The sequence below is a fragment of the Eucalyptus grandis genome, chromosome 2 (assembly GCF_016545825.1).
Source record: "Eucalyptus grandis isolate ANBG69807.140 chromosome 2, ASM1654582v1, whole genome shotgun sequence".
NCBI lineage: Eukaryota > Viridiplantae > Streptophyta > Magnoliopsida > Myrtales > Myrtaceae > Eucalyptus > Eucalyptus grandis.
In genome coordinates this window covers 45,249,208-45,273,827 of record NC_052613.1, presented here as the reverse complement: position 1 = coordinate 45,273,827, position 24,620 = coordinate 45,249,208, and the positions used below count along the sequence as shown (strand labels likewise).

Genomic DNA, 24,620 nt, shown 5'->3' with positions numbered 1-24,620 from the left:
TTCGCATTCCATATCACTCCAAGTTTCAGTCTTCAGTTCTTTCTTCCCTTTTTCAACTTTGTTGTTCTTTTTCTTTAGTAATGGACAATTTAGCTTGATGTGTCATCTCTTCTTGCATTCAAAGCAAATCACATTTTTACTTTCTTCTCTTTTATTGAAATTCTTCTTTTGATTAGATGGTCTCAAGGATCTTTTTCCCTTGAATTTTCTTCCTTTTCTGGTCATCTTGCAGAATTTCTTCACCATAAGAGCCATATCTTCGTCGTCTTCATCCTCATCCTCAGAATCTATATCATCGGAATCATAGTTAGATTGTGATGCAATCATTTTCTTAAATCTGGTGTCTCCTTTGTATGTCACCTGCAATTTGTCCCAAATTTCTTTCGCTAATTCACAAGAGCAAATTCCGTTATATTCAGTAGGAGATAAGGCACAATATAAGAAATAGACTTCTTTAGCATCTAATGATTCTCTTTTAGTGATATTCGTATCAGATAGAACTGAGACTTCTAGTTTTTTGCCATCTTCATCGAACAAAGAAGTTTAAGGTCGTATGCTTTTTAGGACAACTTCCCACTCTAAGGGATTCTTGGATATGATGAATGCTTTCATGTTGTTTATCCAAATGTTATAATATCTTCCATCGAAGTACAAAGGCTTTGTATCACTTTGTCGTTCCATCAATCCTTATGTAATATTACTAGCCATGGAGAGATTGTTAAGTCAGAAGTAATAAAGCACTTTGACAAGGAGCAACCGGGCTCTAATGGCAATTGTTAAGACTAGACAAATCACTCACTTGTCCGAATAACTACATACATACATACATACATACATACATACATACATACATACATACATATATATATATATATATATATATATATATAAAGAGTAAGGGAAGGAGAATTTGCAAATAAAAAGTTGTAGTGGTTTGGCTTTAACAAGTCCACGTCCACTCTCCCGCGCTAATAGCCAATTAGCTAGATTTCATTAGATCAATCTGTCAAAGGTTACTATTAGGGATAGAATGTATAAAATATATTATCAAAGTCTATACTTGAAATAACCAGAAGATAGACTCTATCTTGAGGCCGAACTTATTCAGACTGCTTTCAGACTTCAAGGGTAAATATGTTTAAAAGCAGACTCTAAGGATGAATATATTCATATTCACGTCCAGATTGTAAAGTCTATTTTAGACGGAAGACATTCAAACTTACATACAGATGGAACAAGAGACTTTACATACAAACAGAATGTGACAAGGTCCAGAATGTGATGGATCTAGAACATGATATGTCCAGAGTGACACAAGTACAGAATATGATCCAGAACGTGATAAGTTTAGAATGAAGCAAGTTCATAACGTAACAAATTCAGAACGAAGTAAGTTCAGAATGAAACAACCTGGCAGGATATGACACAAGCCCAAAACGTATAACGACTAGTGATCAAGTTTGGATTTTACATCAAGATATATTTGATTGACTCAATCTAATTGATTGACAATTGGATCCTGAAGACAAGAATTTTGTAAATGAATAAGCTCCACTTATGGAAACTAAGATTTCGTTTGTATAGGTGATCAGAATTAACTTGGGATTCTGCTTCTGTCACTCAATGGCTACTAAATCTTCTTGATACAGATTTGTCTAATAGGCAGATTAGAAGATGATCACTTAGTTATTGTCTAATGGCTAATTTTGAAGTGGATGAGTATTTAAGGAGAGCAAGGACCGATAAGCAAATAATAGATGAAGCATAGAATCTAGAATTCCAAAGTTTGAGTGAACTTCGATCATACACTTGTCTTTGTGAGCTTAAACGTTTGTGATCGTGAGAAAAATACTAAAAGAGTGACTTAGTGAGATAGTATAATCTACCACTAAGTGTTTGCACTCAAAGTTGTGATCTCTTGCTAATCATATAGTAAAATCCAGCCAGTAGGCTATCATCGTGGGAGAGTGGACATAGATTTTATTTAAGCCAAACCATTATAAATTTCCTGTACAACCTTCTATTATCTTAACTCTCATTATTTAAGCTTATTGTACACTTATAGGTTATTTCAAAAATTTGTTCGATCGCATAACAAATTAAATATCTACTAGAAGTCTGGTGGCTCATTTATCAAACTCCGATCCTTATTCAGACTTTGCTCGCAACTTATTTTCTTCCGCATTTATTTGTCAATATTTCTTTTAAACACTTATTTACCCCCTCTAAGTGTTCGTACTAGCCTTATTAGTTACAAAATCTGAGTATTGAATACTCAAGCTAATGTGAACAATTTTTCACACACTCTTGACCTCTAAAATATTACAAAGTATAGCTCTTAGAGACAAATTTTAATGAATGAAGAACACTCAAAATTTTGGAATTATAAATTTCAGAATTGTAGCTCTCTATGTTCCTTTCAACTTCTCAATCTTCTTATATAGACTTTTATATCCAAGTTGACCGTTGGACATTTCCATAAAGGTTTACTTAGCCAAACTTCCTATTGGTTTTGAACACTGTCAGAAAATTTAATAGCTTCAAGGTTGCCCAGATGGAAGTCTCCTGTTGATTCTGCCGCCTATACAGCAGATAGAGTTTCCTTAAGTATAGTGCTTCATTTGGAAAGAGTTTTCTCCCTTCAAAGATTGATATTTTCAAGATTCATTCCATCTCAAAAGATTGGATTAGATATTCCTTTCTTCTTGGATAAGTCTCTTAATCATAGAAAGAAATCTTCCAATTTTATGCCCGTTGTCTTCTAGAACAATATCTTGATAATCAAATATCAAAGATATTAATTACTTCAAGACTTAGAGTTTGATCCTCCGAGTCTACTGACTAACGTCTAATGCTGCTCATCAGATTTTTTAACTTGGAAAACACTTTTCATCAAAGTTAAAGAAAGTTTTGTTAATCATCAAAACTAGTAAGGGAATTTTCCTCAACAATTTTCCAACAAAATAACAACTTTTTTAATGCTTAGTTGAAACTTGAAAATGAATTAAAAAAATATTTTTTTGTCATTTGATATGGAAAATTCAATATGATTTTATTTTTATTTTTTCTTTTCTTTTCTTTCTTCCTTGGTCAATCGCCGACTACAGCGAGGGATGAGCTTGCAAGCCTCAAGCAAGGCTCCACTTTGCCAAATCCAATAAGGCCGTGCGACCTAAAGCCTCACTAACCTTAGCTAAGCTCGTCCCTCACATGTGGCAGGTTGTCGGCAATCACTGTGGCTAGCAACTGGCTGAGGAAGAAGGAAAAAAAAATGAAAAAATAAAAAATTCAATTTTTTTAAATTTTTATAAGAATTAAAATTTCATTGACCAAGAGCTTGAGCCCCGCACTAGGAATATTCGCATTGCCTTTGTGAAATCGGGCTTGAGTACCAAGGATCAGAGCTTAGGGATTGGAGACTCAAGCATTTACAAATGCAGTTTCAGGTGCACAAGCACCAAGGCTTCAATCTTAGTCTCATTGGATTTGAGCTTAGGTGTTGGAGACCTAATCCTAAACACGGGGAATCAGTATTAAGGTTTTCATGCCCAAGCATAAAGTTTCAGATTCAAGCATCAATATTTAATCATATTTTGGAAAATATTTTTTGATTTAAAAAAAATCATTTTCTTGAATTTAAGTATAGGTTTTTTGTTGAATCATTTTTTTAAAGTGAACCAAACCTAGGAAAATGAGGAAACTGTATTCCCGAAAAATAATTTTCGTAAAACAAACGAAACTTAAATTTAAAGTGCGTTTGTTTCACGGAAAACTCAATGATAAAGGAAAATGCTTTCCGGAAAAGCATTTTCCAAGAATACAATTTGTTTTCCTTTATTTGGGGATGTATAATTGAAAATGTTTTTTGCCGTTTGTATCTCATTAAAAAATAATCACACTTCATCACAGGAAAAAAATGAAGAAGCAAAAACTCACCGGCCGTCCTTGTGGCCGGTGACAGGTGAAGAAGAAGCAAATTCGAATTTTTTATTTTTATTTTAAAAATGTTTTCCAAATTTTAATTTTTTAAAAAAATAAATATTTCAATTTCAATTTTTTTTTAATATATTTTTATAAGAATAATTGTTTGTAAACCAAGCATCAAATCTAAGCTTTGGTAGATTCGGAAAACGTTTTCCAGTCCTTTCAAAGGAGAAATCATTTTCTTGAATTTAAGCTTTGTTAGGAAAACATTTTCCATTGACTCATTTTCCGAAACGACCCAAACGCCGGAAAATGAGGAAAATGTTTTCCCCGAAAATGTACTCCGTGAAACAAACGCACCCTTATTATTAACTTCCCACCTCTCAAGTTTCTCCACGCTAAGCTTTTTACCTATCTTGTGCTTTTATTAAGTTGCTAATATGATACACTGAAAAAAACAAACAAACACTCTTTTTATTCCATAAGTGCCATGGTTCCCTCGTATCTTCGATTCCAATCCTATCTTCAGGATAAAGAACAATAGTGCTTAAGCCAGTAGCCAATTTTTTAAGCAATTAATTCGCCCTAGTGAAGTCGATCCTCTATCGAAGAGGCGGTAGCAATTCCGAAATTGAAACAGACCATCGTAACGCTGCAGTTTTTCTATAATTTTCTATAAATTTGGAAAAACATATAAAGATGTCATAGAATTGGCAGGAGCAATAACAACTGATAATTGAACAGTTGAAATATAGTTGAACGACTAATCATCATCGAAACGACGCCTCAAAAACCTCTGTGATTTCCCCAATTTCTTTATTAAAAAATAAATTAACATCGTGTAATCGAGATGCATTGACTCGTAAGTTTGTCTCTCATTTTTACGTTGATTTTTCCATCACTTTCTTTATTCTCTCCCATCGCCTCTTCGTCCTTCCTCTTCTCTTTCCTTGCAGCATGACACTCGCATCGGTCGAACCAGAAACTCGGAGTCGATCCATGGGCGTCACCAACACCGGCCGAGCCCAAGAGGTCAAGCAATTTGACGAATCCAAGCTCGGAGTCAAAGGCCTCGTCGACTCCGGCGTCACCTCCATCCCTCATTTCTTCATCCACCCGCCCGAGACCCTCTCCTTCCTCAAGCCAGCCTGGCCCAAGTCTGACTCGATCCCCACCATCAACCTCTCCGGCTGCCGCCCTCCGTAGTCGAAGAAGTGAGGCACGCAGCTCACAGGCTCGGCTTCTTCCGGGTGGTCAACCAAGGCGTGCCGGCAAAGGTCCTGAACCAGACAATCTCGGCAGTGAAGGCCTTCCACAAGCAGTTGGCAGGCGATACCAGAGGGAGATTGAGACCCGGTCATGTTCTTCTCCAACCTCAACTTGGGGTGAGTTTGGAAAGGTTTTTAGGGAAAGTTTTTAGGAAAATACAAATTGTGTTTGGTAAATCGTATTGCGAAATTCGATTGTGAAGTATTTTTGAGTAAAATAATGTTTGGAGAAATTACATTTGCGACTTTTGTTATTTAAGAAGAAAAAAAAAAGAATAGTTGACCAGCCAAGGGCAAGCCGTCCCGTTCAACAAAGAAGAAGAAGATGAACATTTATCGAGGGCAAAATCGGAAAAATAAAAAGTTAGCGAGGATAATTTCAGAAGAATTTTTTTACTAACCAAGGCTTAGCATGCTGAGAAAGCCAAAAGCAGCCCCTTAAGCTGCCTTAGGCTTTTAGCATTCTCAAGGCTTATATTTGGGAAATGGAGTTTAAGAAAAAAATTGTCAAACACTCTCTATTTGGCCCAAGGGGTTTTGGACCCTCAAGGACTCTAGGAAGGCTTTTCTCAAATGCACCCTTTGTTCCACTCCAAAGCGGCTAGTTGGAGGTAATCAATGAAGCCACTTCAATTAGTTTCGTTCTAATTCATGAATTTGATAAAAATTAGTATTTTGGACAAGCTTGATTACCATTTGAGATTGGGTCGAGTCAAGTTTAGATTTTTGTAGAAAATTAGTAAAGGGCACGAAATGATAAATCATATATTGAGAAATTATACAGCTGGATCACATAAAACCAGGGACGCATACTTGTTTTAGTTTCTCACGGGCACAAAAGAAAGAATTCATTTGAAAAGAAAGAATTGGGCAAGCAGAAAGAATCAGTTCAAGCAATGCTCCAGGTAAACTCCTATTAAGGACTAGGAGTGTCTCTAAAGCACATGAGTCAGTTCAAAAGTTACATTCTTCAATGAAATGGAGATCCATTCACGTAATTTCGGTTTTTCCCGGATCTTGTCCAACAACGAGTATAAAAACATGGACCACCGGATGTTGGCCAAGCATAACCAAGAGCCGCATGTGTTGGTGGCAATTTTCTGCAACCTAAGCAATCAAGAGAATGAGTTCAGACCATTTCCAAAGCTTGTGTCCTTGGATAAACTTGCTACTTTCCGGCAGTTCAACCTCAACTAGTACATTTGGAGATTCTTCACCAGAGTTGGATGGGAAGAATTTGATAAATTACTTCAAGGCATGATAAAGAGATGCATAGCCCTAAAAATACTTCCCCGAGGCACTTAAGGAAACGCTAGATTCTTCCCCTAAATTCTACAAATCGTTAAAACATATGAACTATTTATATTCTATTATATTCCGCGCTCTTATTCATATCAACTTATTTCAAATATAACTTTCTTAAATGCACTCTAAAAAAGCTTTTCATTTTTCTATTATGTCTTAATCACTTACGGATACATAACATCATAGTACCTTTTCCATCTCATGGTAACCCTAGTATGATATTCCTCTAGAAAATTATGTGTCGCTATTAAATTAGTCTCATCTCTTCTCCCATATTAATTACCATATTATTAGCGTTCCTCACTATTAAAAAATATGCATATAGACAAGCTCGTAGAAAGTGCCGATTGGCTAGCTAGTCTCAATAGAAAATAGAGGATTTTAATGAGCGATCTCAGATAGAATCTAACAACTCTTTAGAAAAGAAAAGGAAAAATATCAAAAATATCTGTTGAGTTTTTATCTAAACATCTACTTGTTACAGAGTCAGGAGGGGTGAGCAAGGTCTTCTCCATCGCCCCTTGTAGCTCAGTATAATTGACCCCCCCCAAAAAAAAAAAAAAAAAAAAACCTAGTTTTATTTGTGGTTGGGAAATGTACACTTTGTCCCCCATCCATGGGTCAGCAACCCGCTGGCCTTGTGAAGAAAAAAAGAAAAATGTATTTTTTTTTTTAAAAGTCCATGTTAGCATTGACTATGCCACATAGGGCAGCAAGCACTGATTGAACTATTACATCAACGATTTATGGTCAAAATTAGTCGTTCAGACTATATTGGCAATTTGTTAAAATGTTTAGATCTAAATTGGCAAATCGTCAAAAGGTATAAAAATAAATTGAAATAATTGAAAGGTTTAAAATTAAACTAATTATCATATGATAGATTTATGACTTTCTAGACAATCTTGCCAACTTAAATATATGTATCTGAAAAGTAGCAAAACAGATTATGATGTTTACATAAAATTTCCCACCCCAAAAAATTATCATTAAAATTTAGATAAAGCCAGCATTAATTGAACATTTTAATGAAAAGAATCATGCTGAAAATAAATTTTAAAAATTTACATAGTAATAATAAGACACTTAAGAAAAAAAAAATTCTCTTATCCAACTATTTATTATTACTCGGCCTAAGGGTCATCCCTAATTTGCGCGTGGGCCATTCTTATATGAGCCCCAAAATTCTGAGATTGCTAGTTAGGGTGGTTCCAATGAACCGTCCTTTTCAATTCAGATGAATCCCAATAATTCATGTACGGATATAGTTACGAGGCACTCTTGAGTAGGCCCAAATATGCGGATACCCTTGAACAGTAACTCCCGCCAGTATGTCAACAAAAAAAATAAAATTGTAGGCGATCAAATTGGAGCCTACACTATAATATAAGGTTCACCTTGTATTTTTCCGTTTTTTCAAACTCAATAATTACTTGATCATGACATGTAATATTTGACCAAATGAGGTTATGACTAGGTGTCATGAAAGTATCATATTACATTATTTAAATACCAAACTAGATTATCATTTGACAACTTAAATTTTTAAATTTCGAAAGTCTTAAATCGCGTTTTGTAAAGATTTTGTTCCTGGGAACAGATTCTAATTAGAAATGATTCTTTTTTATTCTGTTTCTGGGAACAATTTCTTAGCAGAAGAACGCATTTGGTAACTGAAAAAATTTCTGATTCTGAAATAGAAAAAGAACATAAATGTGTTTGAAAACTACGTAAAATTTCTATTCCAATTTTAAAATTTTATCAAATTATAAAAATTCTATTGATTAATTATATTTATACTAAGTTATAAATATAATTAATTAATCAATTTTTTATTAAATAGTAAATGATAAACTATTGTATAAACTATAAATATAAATACTAAATAATAAATTAAAATACAAAATTAAATATGTTTTCTATAAATAGCAAAATTTCAATTCATACTTCAAATCAATTTTTATTTTTTAAATGATTTTATTAATTTTTTCCTTTTTTTCTTTTTTTCTTTTCTTCCTCCCCTTCTTCTTCTTCAAGGTGGCCGGTTGCCGCCTTGAGATGACCAACGGCCTTACCGGAGCGTCACCGGCCCTCGTCGATCGAGCCTCACCGGGCAGGTGAGCCTCACCCAGCCCCGTTGAGGCTCGGCCTCGCCAGTGGCTAGATAGCCTCGCCAGGGCTAGGCGAGGCCCACCTAGCCACTGGCTAGGCTCGGCCTCGCTGATGGCTAGGCTTGTCTCTAGCGAGCTTGTCAAACCTCGCTTTGGCCTAACGAGCCTCCAGCGAGCTCGCCGAACCTATTTTTGGTGACTGGTGACAGTGGGCAGTGGACGGCGGCGGACGGCAACCACGGCAGTGGCAGTAGATGAAAAAAAAAAGGGAAGAAGAAGAAGAGAAAAGAGAAGAAGAAAAAAAATTGCTTGATTCTTAGATTTGTTCTCTAGAACAAGAATCAAATTTTTTTTTTTTTTTATTCTTGATTCTGTTCCAAATTTACTTCCGGGAAAAAACAAATGGAAATTTGTTCACAAAAACAAAAATTTTACCAAACACGATTTTGTTCCAAAACTACTCTCAAGAACAAAGAATCAAAATCAGGGTCTATTTTGATGGTTACCAAACAGGCCCTTAATGTTGAGTTTAAATCAAGCCCTCATCTAACAAGCACCTTAACTAAAGACAAGACATGAGTTAACTAAAGACAAGACATGAGCGAACCGACTTTATCTTTTTCCACGCAACAACTTCTATCATGTACCCAATCTTTTGAATGCCATGGTCCCCCCCCTCTCCCCTTAAAATCAACCCCCTTAGCCCCTCCTACAGAACACACACCCACCAAGGCAAAGTTCAGGAGAAGAATATGACAGGAACCATGATCGGTGTCACCAACGCCAATGAACAACAAGCCCTCAACAGAGCCCAAGGGGTCCGGCAATTTGAAGACTCCAACCTCGGAGTCAAAGGCCTCCTCGAGTCGGGCCTCTCCACCCTCCCTCCCATGTTCATCCACCCGCCCGACCTTCTATTCAGCCTCAAGCCTGTTGTTGGGCTCAAGACCGATTCAATCCCCATCATTGATCTCTCCGGCTCCAACTCCAACCACGACCCTCAGTCATCGAGGAAGTTGCACGTGCTGCTCGTGAGTTTGGCTTCTTCCAGATAGTCAATCATGGCGTGCCCACGGAGGTCCTGGGTCAAGCGATCGCGGCAGTGAAACCGTTCCATGAGCAGCCAGCGGAGGTGAAGGCTAGGATCTATCGAAGGGAATCTGAGACTGGGGTCGCCTTCTTCGCCTCCTGCATGGACTTGCTTCACTCCAACACGGCTTGCTGGAGGTAATGTGAATGTCAATTTCTATGTTGGGTCGACAAGACAAGAACATTAGTGACTTGAAATTAAGAAAATTACCAAAAAAAGTCTAAATATGTTGCATGGGAGGCTAATTCAATTTTAAACACTTTTTATAATTTGTCAATTTAGTCATTCAAGCCAATTTTGGCAAGAAAATACTAAAGTGGATATAGATTATTTTACATGATATAGCTGGCACTAATATTGGTAATTTTCGTAATTTTTAACTTCTTTTTTTTATCTATTTTTTTTTACGTTAGCCATGCCATGTAAAATTGCTGACATCCATGGCAACGAAGTTCTATCAAAATTGGTCGAAATGACTATATAGTCAAATTTTAAAAAGATTTCAAATTAAATTGATCAAATTGAAATAGCGAAAAAGCCACCAAAAATCCCAAAATTTATTCAATGTGACAAATTTACCTCAAACTTTATCTATGAGATAAAAAAACCTCAAACTTTACTTAGTATGATAAATTTACCTCAAACTTTTTTTGACCCAAAGAACCTCAAATTTATACATGCATGACACATTTACCCCAAACTATAGAGCATTTTCGTCTTTTACTTTTTAAAATTTTTTTCTCTTTATTTTTATATTTTCTTCTCATTTCTTCCCTCTGTTGGCATGGCAAAGGGAAGCTAGACTCAGGTGAGAACCCTTAGGTAGGGCGAGGACATCCCTCACTAGATTCGGCGAGGGCAACCCTCGCCCCACCCAGGCGAGGGCCACCCGAGCCAACGCCAAAGAGTTTATAATCGCTTACACACTCGAGTATTTTTCACACATAGATTTAACCTCATATCAAAGTGACTCACTTGGACATAAACTCACTACACAAAATTACTGCGCATTCAAGCTCAAAATAAAACACTCCACGTACGCCAAAAACAACAACTCCAGCGTCTATTTTTTTTCTCGCGTACGTACTGCTCTACGTTCTCTTTTTCTTGATCACATGGGTGGCTCCTCTTTTTTTCCGTAGGGTTTCAGTCGCTCAGATGTTCTACTCCACGTTCTCCTTTTCTTGATCACGTGGGTGGCTCCTCTGTTTTTTCCGTAGGGTTTCAGCCGCTCAGACGTTCTACCAGAATCAGAGTTTCAAATCGCTCACACGCTCGAAAGTATTTCCCACACCTAGATTTAACCTCATATCAAAGTGACTCACTTGGACATAAACTCATTGCACAAAATTACTGCGCGTTCAAGCTCAAATTAAAACACTCTACATACGCCAAAAACAATAACTCCAGCGTCTATTTTTTTTCTCGCGTACGTACTGCTCTGTGTTCTCCTTTTCTTGATCACGTGAGTGGCTCCTCTTTCTTTTTTTTCCATTGGGTTTCAGTCGCTCAGACGTTCTACTCCGCATTCTCCTTTTCTTGATCACGTGGGAGGGTTCTCTGTTTTTTTCCGTAGGGTTTCAGCCGCTCAGACGTTCTACCTTATATTTATATGTGCCCAAGGTCAAAAGTTTGACCTGGGCCATCACCTTTTGGCTCCATGTGCGGAGGACTTCCTACTCTATATCTATCGGCCAAAGAAGACCCCGTGGCGCGGAATATTGTGTGCCCACCATGATAACCTGCAGCCAAGGAAGACCCATGGCGTGAAAATTGTGTGCCCAGATTCAAATATATGACTTTGGGCCCACCATGATAACTTGCAAAGGTATACGGCTCCTCCAGATAAAAAAGGAAACTTTTATTATATTTTATTTTTTTCCTTTATGCAGCTATAAAGAGTCCAAGAAAAGAATGACTTCATCATCCAATTTAAAATCCACTTGGAAAAATTTTATTAACAAATTCGATTTAACAAATCGTTATCCGAATTCAAACTTGAGACATTAATTTAATAATATTTACAAATAGAGAATTTATATTTCATTGCGATTTCTTTTTTTTTTTCATCAAGTCAACTTATTTTAAATATCTAGACCAAAAATAACTTAGGAAACATAATATTATAGTGTTGTTCTACCTCATAGTTATCGGGCTCCTTAAATATGACATTCTTCTTAAAAACTATAGATGTATCACTAATAAATAGGCCAGGAGAACAATAGCAAGAATGTCATAATTTTTGTATGGCGCTCACATAAGTGTCATAATTTTTTCACTCACTTGAGTGTCTATTTCAACAAATTATCCCACATTGATTTTTTTTAACAATTTCCCATCCGAAGTGGATTTCTTTAAGATTTTATTATTATTATTATTATTATTATTATTATTATTATTATTATTATTATTATTATTATTATTATTATTATTATTGTCTTTTAGCTTTTCTTTGGCCTAGCGAGAGTCATCGAAACCTTGGCCTCGACCGTGAAGGCCTTGGGTGAGGCCATCATGGCCTCGCCAACCATAGGCAAGGACAGCCTCGCCAACCACAGGCAAGGCCGCCTCGCCTAGATATAAACAAGAACCCACCAAGTGCGGATTGAATAGCTAGTTTAATTAAAAGCACTTTTGTCATTATTTAAAATAAAGGGAATTAGATGTGTTTGTGATGAACGATCTATCACTAGGTAACATGTCCAAATTGAGTTTGAAAACATCACCACTGTTAGTTTGAATCGTCCAATTGAAATGTTGTTATGAAATTCACAACTTTTTTTTTTTTTTTTTTGCGACCGAGGAACCATCGGAGATCATCCTTCGGGGATCACATGACCCTCCAGTGCCTGGTGGCACCATCAAGCCTCGCCACAAACCGCTATTTAGATGTAAATCTCGAGAGAAGTTAGCCTAAGACCCCAATACCAGAACCCCCCACTTAAGACACTCCAGCAACAAGAGGGTTCGAACCCTCACCACAAGCCGCTATTTAGATGTAAATCTCGAGGGAAGTTAGCCCAAGACCTCAACACCAAGACTCCCCACTTAAGACACTTCAGCAACGAGAGGGTTCGGACCCTCGACCTCGGCGATGAGGGAGAGAACGCACACCAATTGCGCTGCCCATGGTTGGGTAGAAATTCACAACTGTTAGTTAAGAAAATTCTCATTTTCAAGCATCTAGAATCATATGATGTCATATGAGAGAGAAATAACAATTTAATTTTTTTTATTTGGGATCAAAGGATCAACAAAACAAATCACTCATTTTTTTTCTTTATTAAGAAGGAAAGAAAAATGAATAACACGTGCACATGTACTTTTGAGTACAAATTAAGGACTTCCCTTAAATTAGTTTTGATGATTCCCACATGCGATCCACTTGATTAGTATAAACGGATTTTAGTTGTAAATATTAAAAGCCCAGAATAACTACTGTAAAATGAGAAGATATTACTTTAAAAAATAACATGTTGAGCTGCATGATTCTTCATTTCTTTCCTTTAATCTGTCAGTCAATATCCTTTATTAATTTGATTTTAATACCAGTTAAAATTCCATAAAAGAAAATCAAAAGCACCCGATGACTGTCTCTCGCCACTTTTTTCTTTATATAATGAATGTGGGAGGTGTCTCTTCCTCTCACAGCGCTTCCCTTTCTCTTTCCTTGCAGCACGACATTCCTGTCGGTCAAACCAGAAACTCGAATTAGATGTGTTTGTCATGAACGATCTGTCACTCCTGAATTTGAAAACATCACGACTGTTAGTTTGAATCGTCCAATTGAAATGTTGTTGAGAAATTCACGACTGTTTTTTCTTTATTTTTTGTGACCAAGAAACCGCCGGAAATCACCCTTCGGAGATCACACGACCCTCCAATGCCCGGTGGCATTGTCGGGTCTCGCCGCAAACCGCTATTTAGATGTAAACTTCGAGAGAGGCTAATCCATGACCCCAACACTAGGACCCCCTGCTTAAGACACCTTAGCAACGAGAGGGTTCAAACTTTCGACCTCGGCGATGAGGGATAAAACACACACCAAATTCGCTGCCCGTGGTTGGGTAGAAATTCACCATTAGTTAAGAAAAATCTCATTTTCAAGCATCAAGAATCATATGATGTCATACGAGAGAGAAATAACAATTTAAAATTTTTTATTTGGGATTAAAGAATCAACAGAACAAATCACTCCTTTCTTTCTTTATTAAGAACGAAAGAAAAAGGAATAACACGTGCACATGTACTTTTGAGTACAAATTAAGGACTTCCCCTTAAATTAGTTTTGATGATTACTTCTCACATGCGATTCACTTGATTAGTATAAACGGGTTTTAGCTGTAAATATTAAAAGGCCCAGAATAACTACTGTAAAATGAGAATATTTTACTTTAAAAAATAACATGTTGAGCTGCACGATTCTTCATTTCTGTCCTTTAATCTGTGAGTCAATATCCTTTGTTAATTTGATTTTAATACCAGTTAAAATTCCATAAAGAAAAATCAAAAGCACCCGATGACTGTCTCTCGCCAGTTTTTTCTTTATATAATGAATGTGGGAGTTGTCTCTTCCTCTCACGGCGCTTCACTCTCTCTTTCCTTGCAGCACGACACTCCTGTCGGTCAAACCAGACATTCGGAGTCTCCAACCATGGGCGTCACGGACACCACTCAACAAGCCTTCGACCGAGCCCAAGAGCTCAAGCAATTCAATGAATCCAAGCAAGGAGTCAAAGGTCTCGTTGACTCCGGCCTCACCTCCATCCCTTCCCACTTCATCCACCCACCCGAGACCCTCTCAAGCCTCAAGCCCGCCCAGCCCAGGCCCGATTCGATCCATGCGATCCCTACTATTTGTTGGAGAAATCTTCTTGAAGTGTTTTGAAGTTGACAAATCGTTTCTATCAGTCTAGTCTGAAGGCTTGCAGACTCTGCTATTTAAAGTTTGAAGACCTTGGGACAGCTAGACTCAAGACTCAAAGTCTATCCTCATTGACATCACTAATCCGTTGAAGAAAGGTTATCCCGAACTGGATGTTTCGTTAAGGATTTAACCTTATCAACCGGAGAAGATCTCATGGCTGGAGAAGACATAAACGGAGTCCTTTGATTGATCGAAGATTGATTCGATAATTGAAGATCCAAGTGATTGCCTAAATATTATTGGAAGGTTCTCGCTTATGGAAACCAAGATCCTAATTGTATGGGCAAACAGGGATTGATGGGCTATCAACACGTTCCTTTAATAGCTTGAACAATCTTCCTAATTGATTCCGTCCAACGGGTAGATTGGAGGAATTCCTTTGGTAAGTGCCAACGGGTATGATGGCATAAAGGAGTATATAAGGAAGACTGTCTTAGCTGTTCAAGGTGTGCGCGATAGAAGAATTCCAAAGTCTGAAGCTCCTTTTTGTTTAGACAAATCATTTGAGCGAATACTTGTATACGAAAGAGAGAGTCTATATTTGTGAGAAATCTTGAGGAGGTGTGGTAGAACATCTACACTTTGTGGAATCAAGGCAAAGGCTGTCTTGTAACCTCTCTCTTGTTCATAGTGGAATCCAGCCAATAGGCTGTCGGTGAAGAAGAGTGGACGTAGGCTTGATATAAGCCGAACCACTATAAACCGCGTGTTCAATTTTCTCTTCTCTCAGTCTTACTTTGATTATCGTTTCCTCCAACTGTCTAGTATTGTGCAATTGCTTGGAAAAAAAAAATTCTTTATATACCTATTCACCCCCCTCTAGGTACTCATACTAGCAATATCAATTGGTATCAAAGCCTGTGTACTTACTTTATTTGAAATGTTTTACTTCGTAGTAAAAGATCTATGGCTAGTATGCTAGCACCAGGGCTGATGGAAGGGCAAAGCAATACCAGACCACCCTACTTTGATGGAAAGGATTACAACATCCGGAAGAACAAGATGAAAGCTTTCCTTCGATCAAAGGATCCTCGGAATGGGATGTTGTAGAAAAATGAATTACTCCTACCACCGCATCGGTCTCGAAAGAGGAAAAGAAACTGATGAAACCAAATGGAATGTCTCGGGAAGAAATAATCAAGAGACAAGCACTCGATGCAAAAGCAATTTACTCATTATATTGTGCTTTATCACCAACTGAATATAATAGAATATCTTCTTGTGGTACAGCAAAAGAAGTTTGGGACAGATTGCATATCACCTATGAAGGAACAGTCAGTGAAGGAAACAAGAATCAACATTCTTCTCGGTCAATACGAAGCCTTCGAGAATGAAACCGGGAGAATCTATATCGACATGTTTAGTCGTTTTACGAGATATTGTGAATGGTCTTGAAAATCAAGGTCAACCAACTTCGATCCCATGAAGGTAAACAAGCTACTACGTGGACTCTCCAGGGATTGGAATCACATAAAGACTTCGATAAGAGAGACGCAAAGAATTATGCCACTATCTGTCGACAAGCTAATTGGAACTCTTCAGTCTTATGAAGTGGAACGGATCAAGATGAAGATCCAAAAGGTAAGAAATACATTGCATTAAAATCAAATGATGATTCTGATGATACAGATTCTGAAGAAGATATGGACGATGAGGAGCTTGCTCTCATGATAAGAAGATTCAGAAAATTGAATAGAAAAGGAAGAAGGTTCAACTCAAAGAAACAAAGCTTTCAAAGACAGCAGACCAAGTCTGTTGATGATGAGGAACCAAACAAAGACATAGTCTGCTTTGAATGTAAGAAAAAGGGACACATCAGACCCAACTGTCCTCTTCTGAAGAAGAAGAAAGGAAAAGCTGAAAGATTTCGAAAAGCTCTCAAAGTCGAAACACAGGTGACACGAGTGTGAAGAAAGTGATAATGAATATGCCAATCTATGTCGATGGCACAATCGGACTCGGACTGGGATCGGACTCGGACAAATGAATTTGAGGCAAGTAATATTAAAATTCCTGTCAAAGTTTCTAAATATATTGATGAGTTATGTTTTAGTCTTAAGACTTCTCTCAAAAGAATTTCCGAACTGAAAAAGGAAAACTCAGCTCTAAAACAAAAGGAAAATGTTTTAGTAGAAAGAGTTAAAAGTCTAGACTTGATCTGTTTCCACTCTTAAAGAAAATGAAGATAATCTTTTAAAAGAAAATGCTCTTTTAAAAACAGACTTATCAAATATCTCAAAGAAATTTTCAATAGGGTCCGAAAAACTTGAGAAAATTCTTTCAGCTCAAAGACCTTACTTCAATAAGTCTAGTCTAGGTATGACGAAGAAACAATTCCCGATTGATTTTCCTAAAGTAAAAGAAAGAATTAAGAAATGACTCTCGAGAGAGGTTTACAAAAATCACTTCAAGAAAGTTTTTGTAAAATCTGTAGGTAGAAATGCTCTAAAATGTTCAAAATGCAACAGTCCGGATCACTTTGAAAAAGAGTGTCCTATGGTTTGGAAACCTGTTAAGAGAATATGGGCTAATACTGCTTATGTTACTAACACCAAAGGACCCAAGAAAGTTTGGGTACCAAAGAAAGCTTGAGACTCTTCTTTAAATGCAGGTCACCGTCAAGAAAAAGGTAAAGTGGTATCTTGACAAAGGATGCTCAAGACACATGACAGGAGACTCAAATTGTTTTATAAAGATTGCTCAAGTAAATGGTGGAAAAGTTTCATTTGGAGGAAACAAACAAAGGGAGTATTGTGGGATTTGGAACTGTGAAAATTGGAAATCTCACAATAAGTAATGTTTCCTTAGTAGAAGGACTCAATTACAATCTTCTCAGCATTAGTCAATTGTGTGATACTGGTTTCAAGATCTTCTTTCAAGAAGGAATATGTTACGGAATCGGTAAAGACTCTACTCGATCTTTCATGGGTCGTAAACATGGAAACATTTATCTTCGGATGTGAAACCAAATGAATCACAATGTTTTATCTCAATTCAAGACGAAGCAAGCTTATGGCACGAAAGCTTGGTCATGTCAACATGAAGCAATTAGCCAAAATCTCATCAAAGCAGCTTGTTCGAGGACTACCCAAATTACCTTATCAAAAGACTGATCCATGCACTCCATGTATTCTCGGGAAAGCGGGTAAGAAATTCATTTAAGCCAATAAATCATGTCTTTACTAATCATGTACTACGTTGCTACATATGGATCTCTTCGGACCAACCAAAACACAGAGTATTGGAGGTAAGAAATATTGCCTAGTAATTGTGGACGATTACTCCCATTTTACTTGGGTATATTTCCTTGCAAGTAAGTCTGAAACCTTTTCGTATTTTGAAAAGTTTGCTAAAAAGGTTCAAAATGAAAAAGGATGTGTTATCTCAAGTATAAGAACAGATCATGGAGGTGAATTTGAAAATCAAGATTTTACAAAAATTTGTGATGAATCTGGCTTTAATCATGTGTTCTCCTCTCCATATACTCCTCAGCAAAATGGAGTTGTGGAAAGAAAGAACAGATCTCTTCGGAAATGGCTAGAACTCTTTTAATTGAAAACAAGATTTCTTCACGATTTTGGGCTGAAGCTTTCAACAGCATGTTATATCATCAATATAGTCTTCTTAAGACCTATTCTAGAGAAAACCCCTTACGAATTGTTCAAAGATAAGAAGCCTATTGTTTCATACTTTCATGTATTCGGTTGCAAATGTTTTATATTGAAAAATGCAAAAGATCGAGTTGGTAAGTTTGAAGAAAGATCGATGAAGGTATCTTCCTTGGATATTCTACATCAAGCAAAGCCTTCGAGTCTATAACAAGAAGAGCCGATCTGTGGAGGAGTCAATGAATGTCAAATTTCAAGACTCAACGCAAGATGAATCAAGTCGACTCATCAAGAAGAGTCCGAACCTGCTCCATCTTCTAAAGCTTACAACTCAAGAAGCATCTCGGACTGGAAAACCAGCTTCAAGATGTTCGTGAAGATCCAAACAAAGAAAGAGATCATCAACCAGACAGATCAACGAGTAACTGGAAGCATAAGTCCAGTCATCCCAAAGATCTTATAATCGGCGAAATGAATGAAGGAATTCGCACCAGATCCAAAAGGCGAGAAGAGTCTAGTGTTGTGGCTCTCATTTCTGAAATTGAACCAAAAAGCATAGAAGAAGCTTTATCTGATGAAAGCTGGATTGAAGCTATGCAAGAAGAGCTCGGACAGTTTAGCATTAATGATGTCTAGAAATTGACATCCAAACCAAAAGGTAAAACTGTTATTGGAGCTAAATGGGTGTTCAGAAACAAGATGAATGAGAAAGGAAAAGTCGTACGAAACAAAGCAAGACTCGTGGCCAAGGGATATACGCAAGAAGAAGGAATAGACTATGATGAGACTTACGCTCCAAAGTAGCAAGGTTAGAAGCTATTCGACTATTACTTGCATTTGCTTGTTATAAGAATTTCAGGTTATTCCAAATGGACGTCAAAAGCGCCTTCCTAAATGGAGTCATCCAAGAGGAAGTTTATGTGGAACAACCACCAGGGTTTGAAGACCCAAAGAAGCCGGACTCGGTCTTGGTGAAGAAGGCTCTGTATGATTTAAAGCAAGCACCTCGAGCTTGGTACGACAGATTAAGTAAGTTTTTAATACAAAATGGTTTTGTCAAAGGTAAAGTGGATACTACTTTATTTATCGAAAAGGAGAACAAAAGTTTCTTACTTGTTCAAATATATGTGGACGACATTATTTTCGGATCTTCTAATGAAAATATGTGCAAGAAATTTTCTAAGTCTATGCAGGATGAATTTGAAATAAGTATGATGGGAGAGTTAACATTCTTTCTTGGTCTTCAAGTAAAACAATTGAAGGAAGGAACTTTTATTTATCAAGAAAAATATGTTAATGATCTTGTCAAAAGATTTGGATTGGAAAAGTGCAAAAAGACCAACATACCGATGTCAAGTTCTTTGAAGATAGACAAAGATGAAGAAGGGAAGAAAGTTGATCAAAAGCTGTACAGAGCATCATTAGTTCACTCCTTTATCTTACCGCTTCTAGACCTCGACATCTTGTTGAGTGTTTGCATCTCGTGCTAGGTTTCAATCGGATCCTAGAGAATCCCATCTCGATCTTTGCGAAACGCATCATTAAATACGTTGCTTCATCATCAAGCATCGGTCTTTGGTATCCTAAGAAGGGAGACTTTAATCTTCTAGGATATTCAGACGCAGATCTGGCCGGTTGCAGAGTTGATAGAAAGAGCACTTCGGGAACTTGCCAGTTGCTTGGAAGCAGGACAGTGTCTTGGTTTTCAAGGAAACAAAGCACTTGTGTCTCTTTCAACAACGAAGCGAGTATGTAGCCACAGGAAGTTGCTGTTCGCAAATTCTATGGATAAAACAACATCTAAGAGACTTTGAAATTGAAGACTCATGCACGGAGATTAATTGCGACAACACCAGCGCTATCAACCTCACCAAAAATCCAATTCTCCACTCAAGAGCAAAGCATATAGAGATTCGACATCACTTTATAAGAGACCATGTTCAAAATGGAGATGTTTCAATTCAATTTGTTGACTCAAAGAATCAACCGGCGGATATATTCACAAAGCCTTTGGAGAAAAATCAATTTGAGTCTATACGCTCCGGACTCAACATTTTGAGATATGAGGATATCAAAGTCTAAAGACTTTCGGACTCGAGACTTACAAGACTTTATTTGAAAGACACGGTCTTGGTACGTCCGACATCCGTAAGTCTTTCTCTCTTGAATCTCATCTTGAAAAGGTACGATTGTCGACCGTGTTTAAATTGTTGCTATATTTAATTGACATAAATATTGCATCGTTTCATTTTCAAAAGGGAAGTTATTTTTGAAATGGCTATTTTTGCGGAAAAAGACAGTTATTTTGAAAAGGCATATTTTTATTTTCTTTATGACGGTTCGTTTATCCCTCTTTTTAACCGATCGTGAACTGTCGATTCCTCTTCACTTTTCTCTCAAAAACCCTAGAAAGCATCGATCCTCCATTCCCGTTTGTCTTCTTCGTTTAATCCTCAAAAGGTGTCATCTTTCCTGGGAAAGTCAAGCAAGGAATCTTCCAAAACGAGAAAGATGTCATCTTCAAGAAAGTCTTCGAGAATTGCAAGCGGGGACCACGGCGGATGAGTGAGGGGGCCTATGCACTTCGATCTTACTGAAGATGAAGTGACTCCCGGAAGAGCAAGCGAGCCCACAACATTCTCAACAGCGTCATTCTCCTCCATCTAGTCCTCAAGGCGTTGATCATCAACAACAGGAAGAAATCATTGAAGATGCAGACCCTGTAAGAGTTCAAAAGCCCGATTATATTTACCAGTTATATCGTGCCCTAAAAGGAATTCGTACTCCTTTGAACTACTTTGATGATTTTCTTAAAGACAAAGGACATGGGAATGAATATATCTTTCTGAAAAAAATGGAAAGTTTGGGAATTGCTCGAAAAGGGGTGGTGAGGAAACCCTTGCAAATATCCCAAGTGATCCTCGTGGATTTGGGGCCGAATCCTGTAGATGGGAATGATGATGATAAATTATACAGTTAATTCCAACCGAAAATGGGTGTTGCGGTTGATAATCAAGGAAAAAGGGGAGATTTGTTCAGATCAAAGGAGCAAAAGGATCTATACTCGAAATTGCTGAAGCGTGGGGTAATAAACCCTAAGAGTGTAGATTTTGATTTTCTGGATGCTGTGAATATGAACTTGAGGGAAAAGTTCAGTTATCTTCAACTTGAAAAGTTCTGCTCTGACTCTACAGAGGCCTATGTTGAATTAACTGCATATTTCTATTCAAATCTAAGCTTTTTGGATGCGAATAGATTCTCGTTCAGCGTTAAAGACCAAGACTATGTTGTGGATATGAATATCTTTGGCGGATGTGTTAGAAGTAGAAAGAGGAAGATATCAGCCAATCAAAGTTTCCATTGCTCGAGCCACTCTTGAATTGGTGAAGGACGGGAGAACAGATGAAAAGATCACCTACTTAAGGATGGGTGCATTCAACATATTGCTTCACAAGATTGTGATTAATTGCCTCCGACCGAAATCAACTTCCAAGACCGATGTTTCAAGTTCGAGAGGCCAAGCCGATGTATGCCATTCTCTTTGGAAAAAGGTTTTCTCTTCCTCACACTTTGTGATGTTTCACATGTATAGAGCAATGATGAAGGACAGAGGTCAACTCCCTTACCCAAGCCTTGTTACGAAGTTATTCGGACATCTGAATATTCAGCCTCCACAAATCTTTTGTGTTCGACCATGCGATCATATGGTGGTAGGTCTGAAAATGGTGACCAAAATGCGTCTGAAGGAACTGAGCAAGGAGTTGGAGAAATTCAAGGAGAAGACTCCTCCAAAATCTCATCAAATATCTTCTGCAGCTAAAAGAAAAGGGAAGGAGCCCATGGTTGCTCCATCCAAGAGAAGAAGAGCTCTCCTTGTTGAGGATGAAGATGATGAGGAAGACATCACCATCTCGCATTGGCTTTGAAGAATTTAAGTCGTCTTGTTCCACGAAAGAATCGGAGCAAATGACGAAAGAAGCGAGAGGAGAAGGAAGAAGAAGAAATAGAAGCTGAAAAAGAAATAGAGGAGGAAAGACCTGAAGAAGAAAGAAGAGAAGAAGGAGAACCTGAAGAACACTCTTCTCCACCTGTAGGCATGGAAACAAGGGGAGATCAGGAGAAAGGAGTGAAATCTTCATGTCCTGATGCAAGTGAAGGAGTCAGTCGCTCACCAGCAGACCTAGAGGATGTTTATGCATCTCAATTTCCAGAAGAAGGTCATGAAGTTTCATCGCCAAACCTGCAAGATTATGTTGATCTACCATCATCTGCATTTACTCCATCAGATCGAGCCGAAGCAAGTACACAAACTGATAATGGAGCAGATTTTCGCAGAATCATGGATATTCTTTTGGAGATGCGAGGTCAAATTTATGCCTTGGGATGCGAAGTTCAAAGCTTGAAGAATGAAGGTCAAGCTTCTTCCTGTTCATTGAATGATAAAATGCAAGCCCTCTCTGTTCGAGAATCGGGGCCAATGCCAAGAGTGAGGAGATTGCACAGCTAAAGGAAGACTTTAAAAGGCTGGAAGGCATCGTTCGATCTATGGAAGATTTCCAACTTGTCCGCGTTCCCAAGCAATCTTAACTTCATCTCATCCTTTTTAATGATGACAAAAGGGGGAGAGATGCAAGATTTGATCAAAAACCTTTCATTCAACTTTTAATTGTTTGTTGGATTGTTTTGTGGTTTGAATCTGTTTGACTTTGGTTTGTGTCTGGATGAGAACTGAACTAGACTTGGACTTGACTGCTTCTATTAACTAATATTGATATCTTATGGATGGCTTCATCATTTACTAGACTAACCTATTTTCTGTGGTTGCAGATTCTAGTGTTATTCTGTTAAGCCATTTACCTCTATAAGATATGCATATGTGTTTGAGAAATGTTTTGCAGGTCAAAGATATCCAAATCTGCAGGAAAGTTTTGTCACCATCAAAAAGGGGAGATTGTTGGAGAAATCTTCTTGAAGTGTTTTGAAGTTGACAAATCGTTTCTATCGATCTAGTCTCAAGGCTTGCGGACTCTGCTATTTAAAGTCTGAAGACCTTGGGACAGCCAGACTCAAGACTCAAAGTCTATCCTCATTGACAGTCACTAATCCGTTGAAGAAAGATTATCCAGAACTGGATGTTTCATTAAGGATTTAACCTTATCAACTGGAGAAGATCTCATGGCTGGAGAAGACATAAACGGAGTCCTTTGATTAATCGAAGATTGATTCGATAATTGAAGATCCGGTGATTGCCTAAATATTATTGGAAGGTTATGCTTATGGAAACCGAGATCCTGATTGTATGGGCAAACAGGATTGATGGGCTATCAACACGTTCCTTTAATAGCTTGAACAATCTTCCTAATTGATTCTGTCCAACGGGTAGATTGGAAGAATTCCTTTGGTAAGTGCCAATGGGTATGATGGCATAAAGGAGTATATAAGGAAGACTGTCTTAGCTGTTCAAGGTGTGCGCGATAGAAGAATTCCAAAGTCTGAAGCTCCTTTTTGTTTAGACAAATCCTTTGAGCGAATACTTGTATACAAAGAGAGAGTCTATATTTGTGAGAAATCTTGAGGAGGTGTGGTAGAACATCTACACTGTGGAATCAAGGCAAAGCTGTGCTGTAACCTCTCTCTTGTTCATAGTGGAATCCAACCAATAGGCTGTCAGTGAAGAAGAGTGGACGTAGGCTTGATATAAGCCGAACCACTATAAACCGCGTGTTCAATTTTATCTTCTCTCAGTCTTACTTTGATTATTGTTTCCTCCAACTGTCTAGTATTGTGCAATTGCTTGAAAAAAAAATTCTTTATATACCTATTCACCCCCCTCTAGGTACTCATACTAACAATATCACTATCGACCTCTCCAGCTGGGACTCCTGCCGCCGGCCCTCCATCATTGAAGAAGTGGGATGCGTGTCTCGCGAGCTCGGCTTCTTTCAAGTAGTCAACCACGGTGTGCCAACGGAGGTTATGGACCACACGATCACGGCCGTGAAGGCCTTCAACGAGCAACCGGTGGAGGCGAAGGCAAGGATATACAGGAGGGAGAGCGGGAGGGAGACGGACACGGGCGTCGCGTACTTCTCCAACGTTGACTTGTTTCATTCCAAAGCGGCTAGCTGGAGGTAATCAACCAAGCTTAATTACCATTTCGGATCGCATCAAATCAAGTTTAGAATATTTAGCAAATGAATGAAAAATTGTCCCAAAAATTCTAAACTTATCGTACCACAGTCAATTCAGTTCTAAATATTTCAATGTATCAATTTAGTCATATACATCTCAATTATGACAATTTAGTCTCAAACCTTTTAATGGTTTGCCAATTTAATCCGAACCTTCTAACAGTGTATCAATTTAGTTATTTCAATCAATCTTTAT

The 24,620-nt window shown here is 37.7% G+C and overlaps 1 protein-coding gene across 1 annotated transcript; it reads left to right on the top strand.

The window, feature by feature from the left end:
• Nucleotides 1–9,372: 9,372 nt before the first annotated feature.
• On the top strand, nucleotides 9,373–24,368 carry LOC108955841 (1-aminocyclopropane-1-carboxylate oxidase homolog 8-like). The gene is made up of 3 exons (XM_039307143.1): nucleotides 9,373–9,639; nucleotides 9,732–9,835; nucleotides 24,107–24,368. Exons 1-3 carry the CDS (start codon nucleotides 9,373–9,375, stop codon nucleotides 24,366–24,368), a joined length of 633 nt encoding a protein of 210 aa, XP_039163077.1.
• Nucleotides 24,369–24,620: the final 252 nt, after the last annotated feature.

What these genes read in the sequence shown, in the direction of transcription:
- LOC108955841 (XM_039307143.1), top strand. Translation starts at nt 9,373, where the DNA reads ATGATCGGTGTCACCAACGCCAATGAACAACAAGCCCTCAACAGAGCC. An exon ending in GGAAGTTGCACGTGCTGCTC is followed by an intron (nt 9,640 to 9,731) that starts GTGAGTTTGGCT and finishes TTCCATGAGCAG; the next exon opens with CCAGCGGAGGTGAAGGCTAG. An exon ending in TCCAACACGGCTTGCTGGAG is followed by an intron (nt 9,836 to 24,106) that starts GTAATGTGAATG and finishes CGACCTCTCCAG; the next exon opens with CTGGGACTCCTGCCGCCGGC.